General features: G+C 46.4%; 1 protein-coding gene across 2 annotated transcripts in view; it reads left to right on the forward strand.

Annotated features, from left to right (window-relative positions):
* The window catches only part of EHD3 (EH domain containing 3), a 35,680-nt gene extending 17,718 nt beyond the window's left edge, over window positions 1-17,962 (forward strand). The window contains exons 5-8 of one of the 2 annotated variants that reach the window (XM_074989856.1): window positions 2,086-2,130; window positions 9,694-10,106; window positions 12,678-12,842; window positions 15,648-17,962. In XM_074989856.1, coding sequence (XP_074845957.1) covers window positions 2,086-2,130; window positions 9,694-10,106; window positions 12,678-12,842; window positions 15,648-16,175 — 1,151 coding nt within the window. In that variant the 3' untranslated portion in view covers window positions 16,176-17,962. The remainder of the gene's footprint in view (window positions 1-2,085; window positions 2,131-9,693; window positions 10,107-12,677; window positions 12,843-15,647) is intronic. The other variant, XM_074989858.1, reaches the window with a different exon arrangement.
* The last annotated feature ends 3,280 nt before the right edge of the window (window positions 17,963-21,242 follow it).

A 21,242-nucleotide genomic window follows, 5' to 3' on the forward strand; every position in this document is an offset into this window, starting at 1 on the left:
TCTCCTGACCACCACCCAATTACAAGTTATATGGTAGTAAGACACTGCTCCCATATTGAATTAAAATCCTTTGAGATTTTAACCAGTCTATGGTACAGTGTTGGATTGTGTCTACTTTCACATTGTACCTGGTTGTACAATCACCTGGGTAGGCTTGTAGGTCCAGAGCCTCTGCTAGTGTAAATAAGTGTAGCTATGTTGAAGTCAATGGCACAATGGTGACTTGCACCACTGAAGGATTTGCTTTACAGCACAGAAAGGGTCTGACGGGTCAGGGTGTGATGCATGAGGGGAAGAGGCTGCCCACAACTCTTCTCAAGGAAGCCATCTTTGAAAAGGGGAATTTTAACTCCCAACCGTGATGGAAAAGAAACAAGAAGAGGTGGAGTGGCTGACCCCCTCCAGCCTGGCTAGCCAGCTCCTCTCTTTGTTAAGCGGGTGTCAGACGCAGGTGGAGCAGCAGTTTTAATTTCTGAGAAGAGAATGAGAAAGTGCCAGGAACTGCTCATGCAGCAAAATGCTTCCCCCACACACGCACCTTGTTAGTTCACTGAGATTTCACTTGGTACCTAATTGAGACAAATACCTGGCAGATGTTTCCCCCGGGGACACTGAAGTCTCTTAGCCAACACCTTGAAATAGCGAGGAGTGGGGAAGGAAATGGCTTTCTTTCAGAGACCTTGTTTCTAATGGCTACACAGATTTGCTTTCTGTGCTCCAGTGTCCCTGCAGGCTACCTTGATGAAGGGGCAGCGTCCACAGATCCCAATAATTTTTAACACTTTGAAGGAGAAAAAGCGGATAACAGGGAGGAACCACCTGGAATGCATAGGATGCATCTGATTTATTTCCCCCCTTGAATAACTAACATCAGCATTGTTTTGTTTTTTTTAAAGTCATAAAAGCTCAAGGGTTCACCTTCCACCTATGGATCTCTAGCTGGCATCTATAGGTCTCTTTCTCCTACCGATGTGGCACAAGTATTATTGGCAGACGGAGAAAAAAAGAGCTGGATGAGGAGAATCCAGCATGCTGTGTTGAAGCAGTTTAACCCACAGGGGCCTGGTGTGTTCCCAGAGGTCCTCAGAACAGAAGCATCATCATAAGCCCTAGCCCAGTGGTTCTGGGAGCCTGAGTAGAGCAGGGACATATTGGCTCAAGGGACAATCAATACACTTTGTGGACTGAGAGTGAGGTATAGACACTCTCACTATTTAGAACCCAGGGAAGAGTCACATTGTCCCAAACCCATTTATATCTGCTAGGCCACTGTCAAATGAAGAGGCATTCTCAGCAGGCAGGTGACCCACTCAGACACTGGCACCCAAGTTAGCACTAACTGCTCCCTTGCTGGAAATCTCAGTAGATGGAGTCTGGAAACTAGATTCCAAGCAGGGATGAGGCCTGCTGGCAGAATGGAGCCAAGAGTGCAGTATCACAGCCCACACTGCAGCTGTGCTGAGGGTGAACAGAAGGCTCCATGCCAGTGTTCTTCCTAGGCACTAACGTTAGCAATGGGTCACCCTCCCCCAAGAAAATCCTGAAAGACCTTGAGATTCTGGACGTAGGAGCACTCGGGTACAGGCTTCCAAAGAGCAGAAGGCCCACGCTCTCTGTCAATGCAAAGGTCCAGGGCGTCTAACTTTGTGATAAGAATTCCATTGCTCATGCTGCTGAGCAGAACAGGGCCAGAGTCACAAGGGTGAGTGCCTGAGGGAAATTCCACAGGTGGCTGGGAAGTTAGGAAAGACGCAGAACCTTGAGGGTGTGCTTTCCAGAGTTCCACTCCCAGCCTATAACACGTTCTTTGCCTGGGGATCACTAAGGCCAATGCCACTGTGCTTCAGGGGTGGGGGTGGCTCAGGGGGTGGTCAAAGAAGGCTTGAAGTACCTGACAGAGCAGTTGCCTGGAAGCCACAGCACACAGCATCCCCTCCACTGCTCTGGCCTCTCCTGGGCATGAGGAGAGAGGCCATTTGTTCCCTCCTTCATTTGCTGAGATGGTCAGTGTCCAGGTTTAAAGGATTTGTCATGATTTAGCTCTGTCTCTCACTCCCTCTCCTTCCCCTCTTTTATTTCCTCCAGCTCAAGAGGAGGGCTATAGCAGTTGGCGTAGATGCCCATATGGAGGTATTCGTACCCAAGCGGCGGACGCTTCATAGTCGTGGCCGCTTTGATCACATGATAATACTGAGCATTGTTCAGATAGTGCATAACTAACCCTCACCATGCTCCCAGGAGGGGAGTTTTATGCCCACCTATGACACAGGAATGACTGTGTTGCAAGGGAGGGGTGCAGCTTGTGCCCTGTCAATCGCTGACTCAGTAACCGAGTAGGGACCAGGAGTCAGAGACTTCTGCCTCCTTGGCCCTCTGTGCAAATCACTAGGCTCTGTTTATTTTGCAGCGATGCCCTGCATGGAGCAGCAGACTGCACCACGCTCCTAAATAAGCCAATAATCCTTTGATAACAATAACTTATCCTCTGCTATAGCAGTGTGGCACTGCAGGGCTAAGCACTGCACACTTTGCTAACCAAAGACTGACAGCTTCACCCTAGCCTCAAGGCAGCCTTTCACGCAGCAAATGGAATTCCACTGAATGCTGTGGGGTTGTGGCGGGGCTGAATTTGGGTCCTGGATGAGGTAAGATTTGGAAAGACCTCCAGAAATCTGAGTGCTCATTGGAACTAAATTTTCTCCTCTTGAAAATCTGTCAAGCCAGTCTGTTTTTCTCCCCCCCACGAGGGGATGAATGTGAGACCCTAGCCAGGAGATAAAGGATGAATGCTGGTAAACTGGCTGTAGGTTTCATATCCAGCACACACACTATTATAGCCTCCTCCATGTATCCATATCTATTTTTGCTGGCTCACGTCCAGCCCAGGGAACTGCACAGCAAAGGGTGTGTATATTCTAGCCTACATGTCTCTCTTCTGAAGATTGAACCTCAGGGGTGATTGTGCCCCGGATTCTTCATTCTTTTTTGAAGCAAGTCTGTCTGTGAAAGTCATGGATTTTAATGGTACAGTGACTACAGAACCCACCAAAAGGTTCTGCTTCTAGTGGCCAGGCTTGGTGCAGAAAGGAGAGCAGCCAAGGGCCTTTTCATCTCTTACAGCACCTGAAGAATTCAATTAATTGGCATGATCAATATGGTACTTATTTTACAAAAAAGTTTTTTACTAATATCAAGAACAGTGTGACTCAGAGGTACCCAAAACTGAAAAAAGGAAAGAATTTTAAACCTGTGTGTTAGTCTTCACCACAGATGCTGTTTGCTTACATTTTGCTCTTCTCTACCAATTACATTGGTCAATTTTGGTTTTCTCCTGCTCGTCCATTCGCACAAGGCTGTTACAAGAGTTGGAAAGTCTATAACATTTTCCCAATATTTGGTGTTTTACCTTATGCTTCCATCCCCTAGAGTCATCTGATGAGACCTAGGTTTCTTTTTCTTTCTTAAGCTAGTTTATAGCCCTCCTGGTTGCAGAGAAAAGGCTTGAAAACATGACCTGAGTGAGATTTATTTTTAACAGCTCAACTTTTAAGCCAGTCACATGGGTTTTTTCCCCACAGCCTAACGTGACTTTTGAGTGTTCTTCGGTGGCAGTGTTCCCATTGTGTTGTGTTTCCACCAATGTGGAGAGGCAAATGTTATATTTTTTAAATAAAATCCAACACTTAAATTCCTAATAGGTTTCTGTACTATATTTTATTTTTATAGAGATAGTGCCTCAGATATTTTCTATGTGCCTCACTTATTAATCAGGACATGTTCTACCATATTTATGAATTGGATTTTGAATTGATTCTTTTTATGCAGATCACTTATTCTTTCAATACACTGACTAATGACTGATGGTTTATTTATTTCAGGGTGGTGAGTAGTTGTGGCTGGATGATTGAAGGCTGTTAATGCAGATCATCACTAAGAGTTAGATTTTTCCAAGGGTTCAGACCTTGCAGTTGGGGCCAGACTTTTGGAAGTCAATATTCATAAATGGAGTCAGATTTTCAAAAGAAATCTGGCCACGAATGATGTGATGAGAGCTGCTAGATGCTGAGTGATTTTGAAAAGCTGTTCCTCATTTATGTGCCTAAGTGGGAAATTAGCACTTCTGAAAATATCATCCCAGTTTGAGAGAGCTGAGCACTAAAATAAAAAAAAAAATCTCACACTGAGTGCTGTTGAGAATGTTGGCACCAAGTAGCTTAGACTGGCTGTTACAAAACTGAGGCATAACACTTAAAGAAAAAGGCATTTATATTTTGTGTAGGAGTTTTGTGGTAGCCTGCTGCCAGAACTCACTCATCTCCCCCAAGTTTTACATCCATCTGAATCAAATGCTTTTGTTGAAATTCTTCTTGATTTACCCTACAAGAATAAAATCAGGTCCCTGGTCTCCTTTTAGCTTTGAAACCACTCCAGTAAACACCATGAAAGCAGAGGCTTGCTCTGTTCCATTCCAAATACTTTTTAATGTAAATATTAGTGTTATAAAGTTGACATTAACACATCATTCCCACCTGAGAAAGCAGCAAGACTTGTCTTGCTGTGTAATCACTTGTACCTTCACATTGGAAATATTTACATATCCAAAGTGCATGAGAGGGTTCCACTAATTAGTCTTTAACTCCCACCCATCACTTTTCATGCACTCTTAGTGCTTTAAACTCCTAGTGCTATGCTGGATTATTTCTTTAAGCACAGGCAAGAAGTTCCCTGAAGAGACCTGCCCTGGGACTGATAACTTGGTACGTTTGGATAGACTTTTTCATCCTGAAGAGTCCTGTGCACTTCACAGTTAGGTTGAGAGAGAGAAAGAGAAAATGCCTTTACTCCTCTCAGAAATACAGCCACCTCTGTGGAGGAACAGGGCAGCTGTTAAAACAACAGACTAGGACAAAATGTGAATATAGTATCCATCATGCCTCCTTCTGCTTTCATCTTCTCTTCCCTTTTAGCCTTCTGCTGCTGCTCCCCACAGCTCTAACTTCTCCTCAGCCAATCTTTTCCCTGTAAAGCCTCTTATCCTCACCTTGAGAGCCGTCAGCCCAAACGTTGGCTCTTCTGCTTCCCTCCTGACCTCCCACACTCTTACCCATCATGCCCTTTACACTGTCTTCTTCCTTTCATACTTCTCTCTCTCTCTCTCTCTCTCTCTCTCTCTCGCTCGCTCACACACACACACAAAATGCCTCTTTGTTCCAGCTGGAACAGCCACTCCACTTCAAAGAAGAGAACCATCTATGACCTCTGCAGCTGTCCCTCCCTCCCTCTCCTGGCTCTGATTCAGTTCCCCTTGCCCTGCTGCCTCTGTCTCTTCCATCTTTGTTTGCACACATCCACAAAGAGACATGGAAATTGATGATGTCTCCTCCTCTTTCCACTTCTGACCCCTTCCTCCTCCCACTTCTCACTCATTCTTCTCTAAAGAACACTCCATCCAACTCTTCTCTGTTTGCCCCTCCAGGTAGCCATCACTTACAACCACCTCGCTCCCAGCCCACTTCTCCAGCACAGCCTCTTGCCTTTCCCTCAGCTCCCCAGTTTTCTGCCCTCAACCTTGGGCTATGGCTACATCAAAGTGTTTTTCCGACAAAACCGGGTTTGTGTCAGAAAAACCCGCACAGTGTCTACGTGCAATAGGAGCTTTGTCAACAGTCTGTTGACAAAACCCAACACATCCATTGGCAGCATTATGCCTCTCTTTCTTCAAGTATAACGGTTTTCTGGAGACATTAGATAATACCACAGGCTTAGGGGGGTGCGCTGAAGGGATTATGCCAGAGTAGAGATGAAAACAGGCTGAGGTTGCCTGGTGGAAACTCATTTTGTTTTAGCAGGTGAAGTGCCACCGAATGCAAAAGGGCCTAAAACAGTGCTGAAGACTGCCCAAGAGCATTTCAGGTGACCTGATCTTTTGTCACAGCAGTGAACCTTATTAGTGTTCAAGTCATGAGACATCCCACTGGTTTGTAGCCTTGTGTAGGAACCTCTTAGGAGATCCAGGAGAAGTTCTTTTCACTCAGAACCAATCTCATTTCCTTAGGGTAAATTCAGCAGCCAAGTTAATGTTTGAAGGTTTCTCCAAAATCTGAGGTGGAGGTAGAAGTGGCCGAAACAAGAGCGGATGGGACCACACTGCACAAGAACTCTGCTGTTTAGCACATTGGTGCCAAAACATTGGCTAAGAAAGGCAGCTTGTTGTGAATCAATGGGTTGTCTATTTTATCCCCTCTTGATCTCATTGCCCCATGTAACTAAGCTCTAAGTGCCACAGAGAGAGCTGGGATTAGGCATGGAGATGTTTACAAGAGGGCCTAGAATCTCTCTAAATTAAATCCACCCTAAAATCCCCCCTCAGTTTTGCTACTTGGAAATGTTTGTTTGCGCTGCAGCTGTGATAAATCTGTTGCCTGCCTTTCAAGCTGGAGAAGGAAGCGAGTCCCATGAAGACACATTTGACAGAAAGAAATAGTTATCCTGTTTATCTTGTCTGCTTCCCCTTTCACTGCCAGGACTTATTTTCCATCATGTCCAAGTCCCACCTAGCAATAAGGGAATGCGATTTCAGAGACAGACTACAACCAGGGGGCAGGGCATCTGCTTGCATCTCTTGCTGAGTTTTTCCCAGTGATGTTCCAGCAAGCAGCACTGTGAGACTCACTAAGTCCAGCAGGCTGTGAAAAGCCCAAAGGAATTATATTCTGCTCAGCTATGTTGCACTGTTTTCAACACTCAAAGGAAAGTATGAGCGCAGCCCCTACTTGTGCCAAGCCCAGTGATAAATAGCCCTGTAGCAGGCATCACTGCTGCATACCAACCTTCCCATCATCTGTTGCACTGATAGGCACAGCTATCCTCAGACAGAAAATAAGCATATAGTGGGCCGGGAGAGCTTTAAAAAAAACTGGCAAAAGGGAGTGTAGAGAAGAGGAAGAGATGGAGGGAAATACTACGCTTTAGAGTGTGGAATAGGTGACAAGGAAAAGGAGAGCTAACTATGGCATCTCAAAGGCTGGCTGCAGGAGTGGCTGAGTTTATGCTATAGTTCCTCCCTTAAGTCAGGTTCTGACAAGGTCCAGTGAATTGTATGGAAGGAGAGCCCTAAAGAGGAGTTCTTTCATCTAGCCAAGTGCCTGGAAAAATGAACATGAGCACAAGAACGTGTAAAAGTATGGGTTTTTCACATTCAGATACCAAGGTGATGGGCTTGGTTGAGCTCTAGGGCCAAGCCTTGAACAAAGGCTTGACTAAAAATACACTCTCTATTTCAGATGCCCAAACCAAAAAACACTTTATTTTCAAAGGACTTGTCAAGACTGTTTAGCACAGTAGCTCCCAGGCTAATTGCTTTGGTGCTTAAATCCTGACTTAGTACCCAAACTTGAAGTGCGTGCATGTGCACGCACACACACACACACACACTTTATATAAAATATGGAATCAGATATTTAAGGCCTAATTCTGCTGCCATGACTTTTATACAAGTCAAACTCCAGCAAATTTGCAGTTTCTCCAGATTTATACTGGAATGAGATGAAAATCAGGTCCTATCTCTTGGTCAAATTCCAGGTTGAGTAAGTATAGTCTACTTACTCCACAATCCCCCCCAGGTTCTTTCAGTTGGTTATGGTATGTCTCTTTGCCTTTTGTCCAAAATTGTTGAGCCAAATACACCCCAGACTTGGCCATACTTCAGTGGTCGGTGAAGTGATCCATAGACAGTACATATATGATACTTCACTAAAATGTTATAAAGCATTTGGAAAGCCACCTGAAGAGACTGCACAAAAGTAAGATCATTACATTTTCTGTCTGGCCTTTTCTTTGCGAAAGTGGAGAAACCACCCGTCTCTAGCATGCAGGTGTTTAAATGAACTCATATATAATATCTGCTGATGAGAAGTACTATAATTAATGTTGCCTCTTCCACAATATTATGCCCATTTAGTGATTAGAAAATTGAGGCACAGAGTGCTTTGGGCAGAAATATTGGCCCTGTTTAAAAAAATGGAGCTTTGCCATGCACTTCAATAGACCTGTGATTTCCCCATTGGTGACTTGCCTAATGTCACGCGTCTCAGGAGCAGAGCAAGGAATAAAGCCCTGGAGGCCTGCTTTCTATGACCTATGCCCAAGAACACCCTCTCTCCCTCAAGTATCACAGATGAAAAGCTGATAAGCAAATTCACATACATTTATTCAAGGAAGCAAGAAGAACAGGATTTTTAAAGTGATTTAGCTGAAAATAGCAATTGCTGCACCCTCACCTCCTTGAACCTAGTAGAAGGGAAGCTGCATAGTACAGGAGCAGTGGGAAGAGCACCTCTGTTTGCTAGAGGAGTGTAGGCAGTCGGCGTTCCTCAGACAGCTGTTGTGCTGAGCAGTACAAAAGACAATATCAGGGATGTATGGATGGCACACCCGTACCTATCTCATAGCACTGGCTTGTCGTGTTGTCCACTGGCTCAGCCCGGTTTCAAAGAGAACTGAAAAATCTCATCTGGCCATCAGGGAAAATAAATCTGTTTTCTGCAAACCATGATTTAGAGACATATCCAAACCTAACACATGTCTGACTTTAGTGTCTCTTCAACAGCAGATCCAAAGCTTGCAGCTCAGCTACATCTCTAGGATTATTGACAGGGCTGCCTTTTCTTGGGGCTTTTGTGGCTGGCATAGGTGGCGAGATGATCTTATGCATGTAAAACAGATCATTGGTGTCATTTTTTGATAAAAACATAGTGGGCCAAAGGTAGCCCCATAAAACTACACAAGACCTGAAAGTAGACTATTCACAAGCTTGGGATTATTAGATTTTTTTCATCACTAAATGCTGCTAAATATGGTACACATAAAAATTCACAAAAAAGTATTTCCACCCATAATCCTGGACCATTAAGTAGCATACACAAAATGCTGTTTGAGAACAATTACCTTTTTGAGTCTGCTTTAAGGATATTTATATATTTGTGTTTTTGATATAGTGTTGAGAGTTTAATTTTACTTGTTAGAAAGCTTTAACTTTTTGAACCCTGGCATGTGTTAGCATTCAATAATTGTCTAATCCCTTCCTATAATTTTCTGCAATGGTGAAAATGGATAAAAATCTAAAAATAAAACTATAAAAGTATAAAAGTAAACATTCATATTATCTCTCAAACAATATAAATTGAATTCTGATGAGGCAAAGTATTGTTAATTAGAAGAAAGAAATTCACCTCAGCACAGCCTGTGTACAGGTTATAATTATCCAGAAACCTCCAGTCTTTGGTTGTTACCGTTATGAAAAGTAACTAAGAGGCTAGACTTTCCTATCATGTAGGGATAGGCAGGGATGTGTTTGGTACATGGCAGTTTCTTACCAACACTATTTCACCCAAGACGTGCACAGTTTATTTTACATACAATAGTCATCTCCTCCAGACTGGCTATTATGGAGCAACCAGACCAAGTCTTAAAAGCCACACACACAAAAGAATGAGGTATAGCACGCATCCATGTTAGGGTCAGGGTTATGCAGTGGAAGGAAGAGTGATGTCTCCAGAGCCCTTCTTATCTGGAGCTTACCAGACCTCTACACTACCTGCAGCATGTTGCAGACTTTCTTTCAGCCTGTCAATGAATACAGCACTGCATTGCCTCGTGTCTCATGTGTCTCTGTTCTTCCTCCTCCCACATCAGGTTATGACTTTGCTGCCGTCTTGGAGTGGTTTGCAGAACGGGTTGACCGTATCATTCTCCTCTTTGATGCCCACAAGCTGGACATCTCAGATGAGTTCTCTGAGGTCATCAAGGCACTGAAGAACCATGAGGACAAGATGAGGGTGGTGCTCAACAAGGCAGACCAAATTGAGACCCAGCAGCTGATGCGGGTATATGGTGCCCTGATGTGGTCCCTGGGGAAGATTGTCAACACACCCGAGGTCATCAGGGTCTATATCGGCTCCTTCTGGTCCCATCCGCTCCTGATCCCTGACAACCGCAAGCTGTTTGAGGCTGAAGAACAGGACTTGTTCAGGGATATTCAGAGCCTCCCCCGCAATGCAGCCCTGCGGAAGCTGAACGATCTCATCAAGCGGGCGCGGCTGGCCAAGGTGCATCTTACCAAAGAAACTTTGTATTTATACAGTTTGTGGTGGGGGCGGGGGGCAGGGTGAAAGAGTTCTTATCAGTTTCAGTTTACTGGGTGTCAGCAACTAAAGCTTAGCCCTAGGACTCAGGACCATGCTCCGGCCTCAGTGGGTCCACGCCCTGGTTCTGGGCAGGGCGATAAATGTCAGTTCTGTGTGTAATGGCTAGGCCCAGGCCCTGGTTCAGAGCGGGGCAAAAAACAGCAGTTCACTGTGTAGTCACTAGGCCTATGCCCTGGTTCATGGAGGGGCAGCAAGCAAACAGTTCAGTGGAGAGTCACTAGGCCCATGTGTGCCTATAACAGTGAGAGGGGGAGATGGCCACCCCCCAGCCTAGGGGGGCCCAGGACTGTCCTCTCCACTGCGCCCCAGCCCAGGGCCCTGTTAGCAGCAGAGCAGTCAGCCACTGGTGTCAGGGGGATTCATACCACAGCACACTGACCATCTACCCCTAGGCCACTTCCAATACTCCCCCTCTGGTCATACCTTGCTAGGCAGCTGGCCAAGCTCCTCTGGGTTTGGGTAGAGTGGAGTCTCCGTCCCGGCTAGTAGCAACTCCTCCTCAGTGAAGTCTAGCTGTGGGCCCAGCTGTCCAGGTCAGTCTTCCACTTTGTGCTGGGCTGGATCAGCCTCCCAGCCTGGAAGCTCAGCATCAACATCTGGTTCCTGCAGTGGCTAGGGGCCACCTGGGCTTCTGGCTGGGGCTTTTATACAGGTAGTCATGCCCCCTGCCTTCTAGTCAGGTAAGGAGGTTGGGCTACATTCTGTCACCAGGGTTCAGGGAGGGGTTCTCCCCCTTCTTGCTCAGTGAGTGACCACCCCTGCTCACTGCCATTGTTCATCAGATGGCACTGAGGGGCGCCAAGTACATTAAAAAGACAAATGGCCCAGGGGACCTAGCCCTTGTAACAATGGCTTTGGGAGCAAGTGGTGTAATCTTCAACCCCCCCGCCCCATCACTGGGACTAATTAAATGGGGCCAGAAGAATCTGCACAGCAGGGCACAGTTCTGCATTGATTGAAGAGAGGAACTAGGTGATACTTCAGGTTCTTCCATCATTTGTGGACCAGAACAACAAGCTGTAATATTAAGTGAGGAAATAGCAGGGCCGTCTCACTCAATTCTGTGGGTAAGTTTAGCTAAAGCCATGCTGAGACAGATTCTGCCTTCAGTCACATTGATATGAGTTGACATCAGAGGAAGTCTGCAGCATCCTTGTACACAAGGGCCATGTCTCTACTAGCCCCAAACTTCAAAATGGCCATGCAAATAGCCATTTCAAAGTTTACTAATGAAGCGCTGAAATACATATTCAGCGCCTCATTAGCATGAGGGCGGCCGCAGCACTTCGAAATTGACGCAGCTCGCCGCCGTGCGGCTCATCCAGACGGGGCTCCTTTTCGAAAGGACCCTGCCTACTTCGAAGTCCTGTTATTCCTATGAGCAGATGGGAATAAGGGGACTTCGAAGTAGGCGGGGTCCTTTCGAAAAGGAGCCCCATCTGGATGAGCCACGTCAATTTCAAAGTGTTGCGGACACCCACATGCTAATGAGGCGCTGAATATGTATTTCACTGCTTCATTGGTAAACTTCGAAATGGCCATTTTGAAGTTTGGGGCTAGTGTAGACATAGCCAAGGTGTTCATTTTATTTAGTGTGACAAGATGCCTCCTTGCCCCACTCAGGTCTTACACCTCCTCTGGCTGGAGGGCTTAGGCTGCACCCACCTCTGTTGTTCTGGCCAGTCTCTTTCCCAACCCTAGTCACAGACAGGGCTGTTGGCCTTGCTGGGGCGGGGGGAGCCCAGGTACTCTTCCCTCCCCAGCTGTCTTTACAAGCCCCCCCACTTGCCTTATCAGTCTTGTTTTCTCCTTCATAACTGCTCTCCAATCTCCTCCACCTCCTCTCTCACTCTCCCCTGCCTACTTCACTGACAGGATTTTTAAACCCTTGCCAGCACACCTGCAGTCAGATCAGCTGGCTCCCATTACTTGATTGCAGGGCTCTCACCTGCATTGCTGCCCTATCTGTTTCCCTAGCTTATGCTGCCACCCTGAGGTGCTTTTCCCTGATTTCTTGCAGGGTCTGCCTGCCTGACCCTGGTACAGTAGTCATATTAATGTAGGCCACACAGAAAATATGAACCTTAAGATTAATCACTAGCTAGATCCAAAATGTGTGGTGTCTGCAGGCCTGAGTGGCATTGCTAGTTGGAAAAGTGGTTTGTCCTGAAGGGAAGTGTAGAATGAAACAAAACAGTTTCCTGTGACAGGTGACTTACAAACACATCTCCCAGCATGCACAGTGCAATTGCGTCAGAGGAGTCAGGAAGCACAATTGTGAATGGCATGTGTTGTGCGGTAGTGATAACCAGCAAAAACAGGCAGAGAAAAGAGCCTGGTGTAGTGAAAAGGAGAGAGGGTAGGGTTTACTCCCAGGCTTGGCTGTATGAGTACCATCTTCCAGGGAGAATGTTCAAATGTATCCATTCATGCTTTTCTTGGTCTTCTTTCCCATCTCATTATGCCCTTCAGGTCCATGCCTACATCATCAGCTCCCTGAAGAAGGAAATGCCATCAGTGTTTGGGAAAGACAATAAGAAGAAGGAGCTGGTGAACAATTTGGGGGAGATATACAGCCGTATCGAACGGGAGCATCAGATCTCACCAGGAGACTTCCCAAACCTCAGAAAGATGCAGGTAAGCTCTGGAATAACCTGGCTGGAGCATTGACCCATGAAGGGAAAAGCATTTCAGCAGCTGGGCAGAACGGGTCAGAAGCAATGCCTGACGGTGCTGCTGCAGGTTGAACCTGTCTCATCCAGAACTCTCTTCTCTGGCAACATCTGTAATCCCAATTAATTTTATTTGGCCAGACAACCACTTGTCATGGGTGTGGCCAAGTTTCCTGGGGCCCCATAAAGTTTGTTTCCAGCCTCCAGTGCTGGCTCTCAGTGTTCTGTGCTGTTATTTAGGTGTAATTTACCCCTAAATGTCTTCTAAGAGCCCAGCAAGCAGTATAAGTGTTGTTAATGTGCTAGAAAATATTGAACTCCTGTTGTCCATCAGATTCTCTTGTCTGGCACGAGTCCAGTCCCAAGGGTGCCGGACAAGATAGGTTCAATCTTTACAAGTGTGTCGGGACTCTTGTAAGACAGAAGTGAATCCTGCAGTATGTCCAAGCTGTATTTGGACATAGATATTCAGCTAAGGCAGGGAGAAGGGAAGGCTCCTTCACTTAATTCTCTGGCAGAGACAACTTTTACAGTAAGTTACTGAGCTCCTTCTGCTTTACTTCAGACCTTGGGCTTACAGCTTCCAGGACCAGCCGGGCCTCACAAATATTACTATCTATAACATTCTGCAGTGAAGTTGGGGCTATTTTTGTGCTCTCTGCTCGCTTGCTTATTTCTGGCAAAGAAAGACTCCCGCAGAGAAAGAGGATGTGACAAGTATCCCTCGCTGTTTTTAAAGGGACAAACAAGTTTTCTGTGGTACACATTTGGGCCCTGAGCCAAGGGTCATGTAAGTCAATGGGAGCCTTTCCAACAACTTCAGTGAGTGCTGGATGAGGACCTCGTATAGTGTATGCTAACCATTCTGGAGAGATGTTCAGATCATTGCCTGGCTTCAATCCAGGCTGAAGACCTCTTTGCAGCAGATGCATTGGGAAAATGATGACCGTATCTTTATGGAGCAGATGGAATCTGCTGTTCCTTTGAAGAGAAGGAAAATACTCTTAAGTCCTTGAGAGCCAGCTGGAGGATCTAGTTCCTTAGTTGCTCAGACGTGAGTTTTATGCCACCATTAGGCATACAGGGATGCTGTTTACAAATGAAGTAGAGGATAGTGAAGGATAAAGACGTGGGTTTCTCTTAGTAGAGGACAAACCTGTAATACTTGCACTATGCACTTCTACTATGCTGTGAGAAGGCAGGCCAGTAGAATTTTGTCACATCCGATAAGAGGCAGGCCAGTACGCAGGCATAGAGAGCGACTGGCATGTGATGTGTTGGAAGAAAAGAAGTATGCATTCAGCCATTGGCACAATGCTGCACTTAAGGGCTACGTCTACACTAGCCCCAAACTTTGAAATGGCCACGCAAATGGCCATTTCGAAGTTTACTAATGAAGCGCTGAAATGCATATTCAGAGCTTCATTAGCATGCGGGCGGCCGTGGCACTTCGAAATTGACGCGCCTCGCCGCCGCGCGGCTCGTCCCGACGGGGCTCCTTTTCGAAAGGACCCTGCCTACTTCGAAGTCCCCTTATTCCCATGAGCTGATGGGAATAAGGGGACTTCGAAGCAGGTGGGGTCCTTTCGAAAAGGAGCCCCGTTGGGACAAGCTGCGCGGCGGCGAGGCGCGTCAATTTCGAAGTGCCGCGGCCGCCCGCATGCTAATGAAGCGCTGAATATGCATTTCAGCACTTCATTAGTAAACTTCGAAATGGCCATTTGCGTGGCCATTTTGAAGTTTGGGGCTAGTGTAGACATGGCCAAAAGGAACACCTTCTTCCACCGCACCTTCCCCCACTTATTCTAGTGGGCAGTTAGTTTATGCCCTGAAGTGCAAGAGGTGAAATTAAATTATTGCTCATGTCCAGCACCCCCCCACACCCCCTAGTGTGCTCCACAAGATATTGGAGAGGGGTGCTCATGCATCTTTAAAGGCTGGATTACTCCTGAAATGTCGCAGTGGCTTCTAGAACTGTTTTGGTGTAGATTGAACCATGCCTCTTCACTGTAATGTGTGGGAGTTCATTCCCATGTAATACTAGGGTTGTATGTTTCCACACAGTAATACAGCACAGTACATGACACAGTAGATCTATGCCATAAAGCACTGACTTTTGTTTTTGTTTTAACCTTGAAATTGTGGTTCACGATAGCAAAAAGTCAGAGCTATAGAAATAAAAAAAAATATGCCTCCATTGTGGCCTCCCTCCTCTCTGAAATAGGGGTGTGGGAGTTGGGGCAAGCAGAGCACTGGGGGGACCTAGCTGGGGTGTAGCAAGCCATGCTGAAGTGCTCAGAGGCACAGAAGCAGATGCGGGCTGAAAGGATCCAGGATCTGTGGCTTGCAAGGATGCTGCACTGAATAGAGCTCCTTGTGTCTGCTTTTGGAAAGAACATGCTGGTCCTGGTCCTGGGTAAGTCTCTGATCCTGTCTGTACCCAGCTTCTCCCCATCTGTAAAATAATCTCTGCCAGGGTTTGAAGTTGATTGAAGCAAGAGTGGGAGCTTTTGCCACACTGGCCAGGAAGAGAGAGGTCCTTCTCCTTACCGTACTTTTAACTGCAGCAGCCAAAGAGACAAGAGAGCTCTCTCTTTGCTGTCGACAGTGGAAGGGGAGCTGTGCTCTCCTGTGGTGCCCCTGAAGGAAAGGACCCCTTTGAGAGGTGTGGCAGAAAAGAGGCACACTGAGAGCTGCTGTCATGTCATCGCCTGCCCGGCACTCACTAATGCTTGCACTTACCTTCTCTTCGCTGCCCTCCTGTTTTCAGGATCTGCTGCAGGCTCAAGATTTCAGCAAGTTCCAGCCACTGAAGAGTAAGCTGCTGGAGACAGTAGAAGACATGCTGGCCAATGACATTGCACAGCTCATGGTGCTGGTACGCCAGGAAGAGTCCCAAAGGCCCGTCCAGATGGTGAAGGGAGGAGCCTTTGAGGGTACCCAGCATGGCCCATTTGGCCACGGCTACGGTGAAGGAGCGGGAGAAGGAATCGATGATGCTGAGTGGGTGGTGGCCAGAGACAAGCCGATGTACGATGAGATCTTTTACACGTTGTCACCTGTTGACGGTAAAATAACTGGGGCCAACGCCAAGAGGGAGATGGTGAGATCCAAGCTTCCCAATACTGTGCTTGGCAAGATATGGAAACTGTCTGACATCGACAAGGATGGGATGCTGGATGATGACGAATTTGCCTTGGCGAACCATCTCATTAAGGTCAAGCTGGAAGGTCATGAACTCCCAAATGAGCTTCCTTCCCATCTCCTCCCTCCATCCAAGAGGAAACTGACAGAGTGAATGGAAAGTCACCGGAGAGCGAGGGGAGGTGGGGAAAAGAGAGAAGACCCAGAGACACATTTCCTTAAATTATACCTTTAGATGGGAGGTCACCTTTGGATTTTTAAGAATTTTAATGTACAAAGGAAAACCTATATCAAAACAGAAAAAAGCCCAGCCCTTTCTCATGATAGGCAATGCGATTAACTCTTCCTCTGTAATGTGCTTGCTTCCTAATGTGTAGTCTGAAAAGATGAAGGGAAAGGAAAGACTTAGAGGCAGTGGCAGAAGCTGGCAGATGGGGGTGGAGTGAAGAATCGAGGCAGCCATGTCTTCTAGGGTTGCATACGGTGCAAGTTACCTGAAGATAATATCCAGAGTTATTCCTGAACTTCATCCACACTGTTTAACTGGGCTCAGGTGCAGCCTCAGACGTGGAGAAAGAGAAATGACACAAAAAAGACTCAGAGCAATGTAAAAGAGCACGTTGCAGTCCGTGATGAGCCCAGGCCTGTTGACTGGAGGGGGTAGGAGGGTTACGGGGGAAAGGGGAGGCAATTTCACTGGGGCCCAGTGATTCAAAGGGGCTCAGAGATCCTGGCTGCTATTGGTGGGGGCATGCTGCAGTTTGGGCAGTGCTAAGATCTGATTGTTGACTGCCCAAGGCCCTCCCCCTTCCAAGACCCAGCCCCTTCCCCTTTGCCCTGGGGTCTGTGGTGGCTCTCAACCGAACTGAATGAGCCCACACTGAAACCCCTGATAAAAGCCCTCATGGACGTGGTCCTACAGAGGTGTCTGTAATCTGGATCCAGATCTAATTATGATTCCTCCAAATGGTCCCTGTCATTAGGGTGGGCTCAGTCCTAACAGCAGAGCTGTCTAGATACCAACTTCAATGCTTTTGAGCTCTAGATTGGAATTTGGCACCTTGAACTCCTCTAACCACAGTGGGTCAGATCCAACGAGCTACTGAGCACTTCTATTTCCCATTGACACCAGTGGGAGATTCCAACTCATGACATGACCAAGTACAGGAAAACAAAGAGCAGGGGAGAATGAAGGCAGGGAAATTGCTGAGTGCTTAGAGGGAGGGGTCAGATGGCTGAGAGGGGAGGAATTTCTGCTTGCATCATCATCCCCAAATTATCCAAAGAGCATTTCATATGGAAGTGCACAAGGTTTTCCCCCTCTGAAACCTTGTTGGCCAATGGCTGGTCTTTATCATTCCTAGAAAGTGATCTGTTTACCTTTTGTCACAGAAGTGTGTACACTGAGCACTGCAAGCTTATGTTCTTATCTTAAAAAATAATCCAACACTGTCAGCTGAATTATCTATAGTCGTGAGAGCTAAGGCACTGTGCAGCTGCAGGAAGGGCTTGATGGATTTTCTGTGTCCATGGGAACAAGTGGCTGTATACTGGTAAGGAAGCCTTGCTTAGCCCTCAGATAACTACGCTTTATTCCATCCAGAACTTCCATCCTGAGCCAAGAAATGTCCAACCCTTCCTTTCATCCACTATGAAATTTGTGTTTCCCTGGAATTTTACTTTGCTAAAAGCCCTCCAATTTAGAACCATTTTCCATCCTCATCTCTTTTTATGACTCTCATTTGGGATGGGAGGGTGGGTCCACTTCTTATTGTCACTTTGTATATGCTGAGCTCCTACTGTGATGAATAAAACCGAGACTAGTATAACTTATTTTATATCGGTGTTGATATTATATAGAGAAATATATTCTATGTGTGTAGGATGTGCTTACTGCGGTGCATTTAGCTTTTCAAAACTAATGCATTAACCTTTTTTGTACCCTAATCCTAAAACATTATTAAAAAAAAGTTTAAAAAAAAGCCTGTTTCTTTCTCCTCTCCTTTATGTAGCGAAATAAAATATAGGTGGTTTCCTAAAGAAAACCCTGTTCCTTCCTGGGGCTACAATACCACAGAGCTAAACCAACCTGGGTACAATCTATACTGCCTGTGTGCAGACCAGGCTTACAGGGCTTGTGTTGGCTCATGACTAGTTAACATCTACATTAAAATTTCCTGCTATTTTCTGGAAATCTGATCGGAATGTCTGGTGAAGCCAGTGAGACCAATAGCCACCTTGGGCCCTGGGGCAAAGGGAGAGGGAAGGCCCAGCTCTGTGTCCTGTAAGGGCAGAGCCAAGGGTGGAAGGGGCGAGGCTTAGGGCATTCAGGCCTTAGCACTGCCCAGACTGCAGAGGTGCCTCCCCCACTGCACTCCTTTACCGCTGTGTGCAGCAGCACTGTCGTGGCGCTTTGAAAGGACCCACAGCTCCAGGACCCGCCTATGACATGCCAGACTTGGGGGGCAACTTTCCCTTTGCCCTCCCACACTCATTGGTGGGCCTGGGTATAGCTTCACTGGAGCCGGTGAAACTGCACCCACGATTAATTTCGCTCAATATATGGGAAGGATAAAACCCAAATAAAAAGCTTGTTTCTACTTCCACTCAGCTCATCTGAAGCTTTGCCACTAGCTTCAAGGTAACCAAGTACTGCACATGATAGCCAGTCGGGGTAGCTTTCCTCAGCACTCACTGAAAAATGCCAACAGGAGGGGCACACAGAGGAGCTCTTTCTCCTGGTACAGGCACCCAAAGATTTGTAGGTTGCAATACAAAAGCCACCGTGCTTGTTCAAATATAACTTTTCAGGCCATTGGGGAAGGAAGAAAATATTTTGTTGATTAGAGTTCTGCTTTACTGTGCATCATGGTTTTGCAACAAAGCAGAAGAGGTGACGCACCATCGGGATTCAGTGCAATGATGTGGGATGAAAGGGCCGTAGTCAAACAGGAACGTTACAAATAGAAAGAACTCGAGGTACAACTAACACTAAATTACATTTATATGTCATAGAGCATCCTCGTGGGTTCCAATGTGCTCCACAAACTGAGGCAGACCAATCCTCGGGGTGGGGGGGAGGGAAAGAGGCTTAACGCCCCACAATTTTGCCTAAATAGCGTACTAATGTCTCTGGCAAATACAGCCCATCATAAATAAACAGATAGTGAAACTTCATAAATAAAGCGTTGAAATTCTGGCTATTTGAAAAAGTTTGGCTGAGCTGTAATTTGGAAGAAAAAAGCAGGTTTTTATGTATTTCAAAATATAGAGTATTTGAAAAATAAATTTTGCCAATTTTTCTGACCAGCTCTGTTGCTGAGTGGGTGGCATGGCCCCTCCAAACCTGTCTTTCACTAGCCACTACACTGTTCTATGAATCTCAAAAATGCTCCTACTGCTTCCCGAACCCCATGTCTTCTCCAGCCTGAGATATGCTGCCATTGCCTCTCCCCCTGTACCAGTCCCTACTCTTTCTGTATAAGAGACGTTGGCCACTGCGGAGCAAGAAATCCCCAGGAATTTGTGCAGCGCAGCGAGTGTTCAGTCATTCAGTCAGTCATGTAGGTTTGTTGGAAGTTGCTGACAAGCAGAGGAATGCTTCTACCAAAATACTCAGCTGCCCCCATGTCTGCTTCTGTCATGCCCTCCTAAATCTGAGAAGCCCCAAAAATACATTCTTTCAGCATCAAAAAGAGGGGCTGATAGGATAATTCCTACCTGGACAAATCTCAGAAGGCCCTTTCTGTCCTTATGTAGGACAGCTTCAGTTTACAGCTGCTGCATGTAACTCAAGGGTAGGACACTTGTTTTGTACAGACCACACCACACAAGTTGTTTCAGGGGAAGAAACATGAATAACATAGAATCACAGAACTGGCAGGGACATCAAGAGGTCATCAAGTCCAGTCCCCTGCCCTCATGGCAGGACCAAGCATGTCTAGACCATCCCTGGTAGATGTCTATCTAACCCACTCAGAAATATCTCCAGGGATGGAGATTCTACAACCACCCAAGGCAATTTATTCCAGTACTTAAATTCTTCCATTAAAACATTAGGAAATGGCAGCTGATTTGCCAACCTGGAGCCTAAACAGGACGGCGAAATCAACATTCCCACATTGCAGTAGGTCTTTACTGAAACAGACGACACCTGTTTTACATCAAATAACTGACATAAGCTGCAATTTGTTTGCAAATTTGACTCCATCAACCAAGGATTGAACAGAGACTGGGAGTGGTTGGCCCATTACAAAAGCAGTTTCTCCGCTCTTCATGTTCACACTTCCACTAACTACTGATAATGGGCCACATCTGAACTGACGATTTCGCCTCTCTTGATGTCACAACTCCACATGAACTGCTGATAATGGGCCACATCCTCCATTACTGAACAGACCTGGTCAACTCTGGCCCTCCCCTGGACTGAGACTCCCTTTTTAAATCCTTCTCTGAACCCCGCCCTGCCACTCATGCATCCGATGAAGCAGGTCTTTGCCGATGAAAACTTATGCTCTAAATTATCTCTCAGTGTATAAGGTGCCACAGGACTTCTTGTTGTTTTTGAAGATACAGACTAACTCGGCTACCACTCTGATACTTAACATAAACTGGATCCAACCAGGAAAGTCAGGGTTAAGGCGGAATATTGCCCACTGGTAACTCCACTTCGTATGCCTAAATATTTTGCCTTTGCACAGAATACACTCAGAGCTGTGGGTGACCTTACACAAACCATGTACCACCTATAACACAACACTGGGGACATCTCTGGAGTGCTTGCAGCCCCCATCTAAGACAGGGTTACACATTCTGCAGCTTTTCCAATTTCCTTTTCCATTATTATTTCATGGTTTCCCGTATTATGGGGCTAGCTAGGGGAAGTAGGAGTTGGGGGGCCTATTCTTCTCAGTTTTGGCAGGGCGAGAGGACACGGCAGACCCTGACCCAATGAAAGGTTTCCCTAGCCTCAGGCTTGCATGACATTAAGTTTGGGGGAGATGGGGCTGTGTTTGAAAAGAATCATGGAGCAGGCTACCGAATTGTTGCACAGGAATAGCCGGACAGTAACCTTTCATGTTATTTTTTTTATGAAGCTTTCATAAAACAGCCTGCATCTGTTATTTTTGGTCTTTCCCTTTCCTTCCTTGTGCTTCCAATGCCCTCCATCCCTCCCTCTCTTCACAAGACTGGACTGGGCAGTTCAGATCAGAGCTGAGTT

Source organism: Carettochelys insculpta, chromosome 3, assembly GCF_033958435.1.
Source record: "Carettochelys insculpta isolate YL-2023 chromosome 3, ASM3395843v1, whole genome shotgun sequence".
Taxonomy (NCBI): Eukaryota; Metazoa; Chordata; order Testudines; family Carettochelyidae; genus Carettochelys; species Carettochelys insculpta.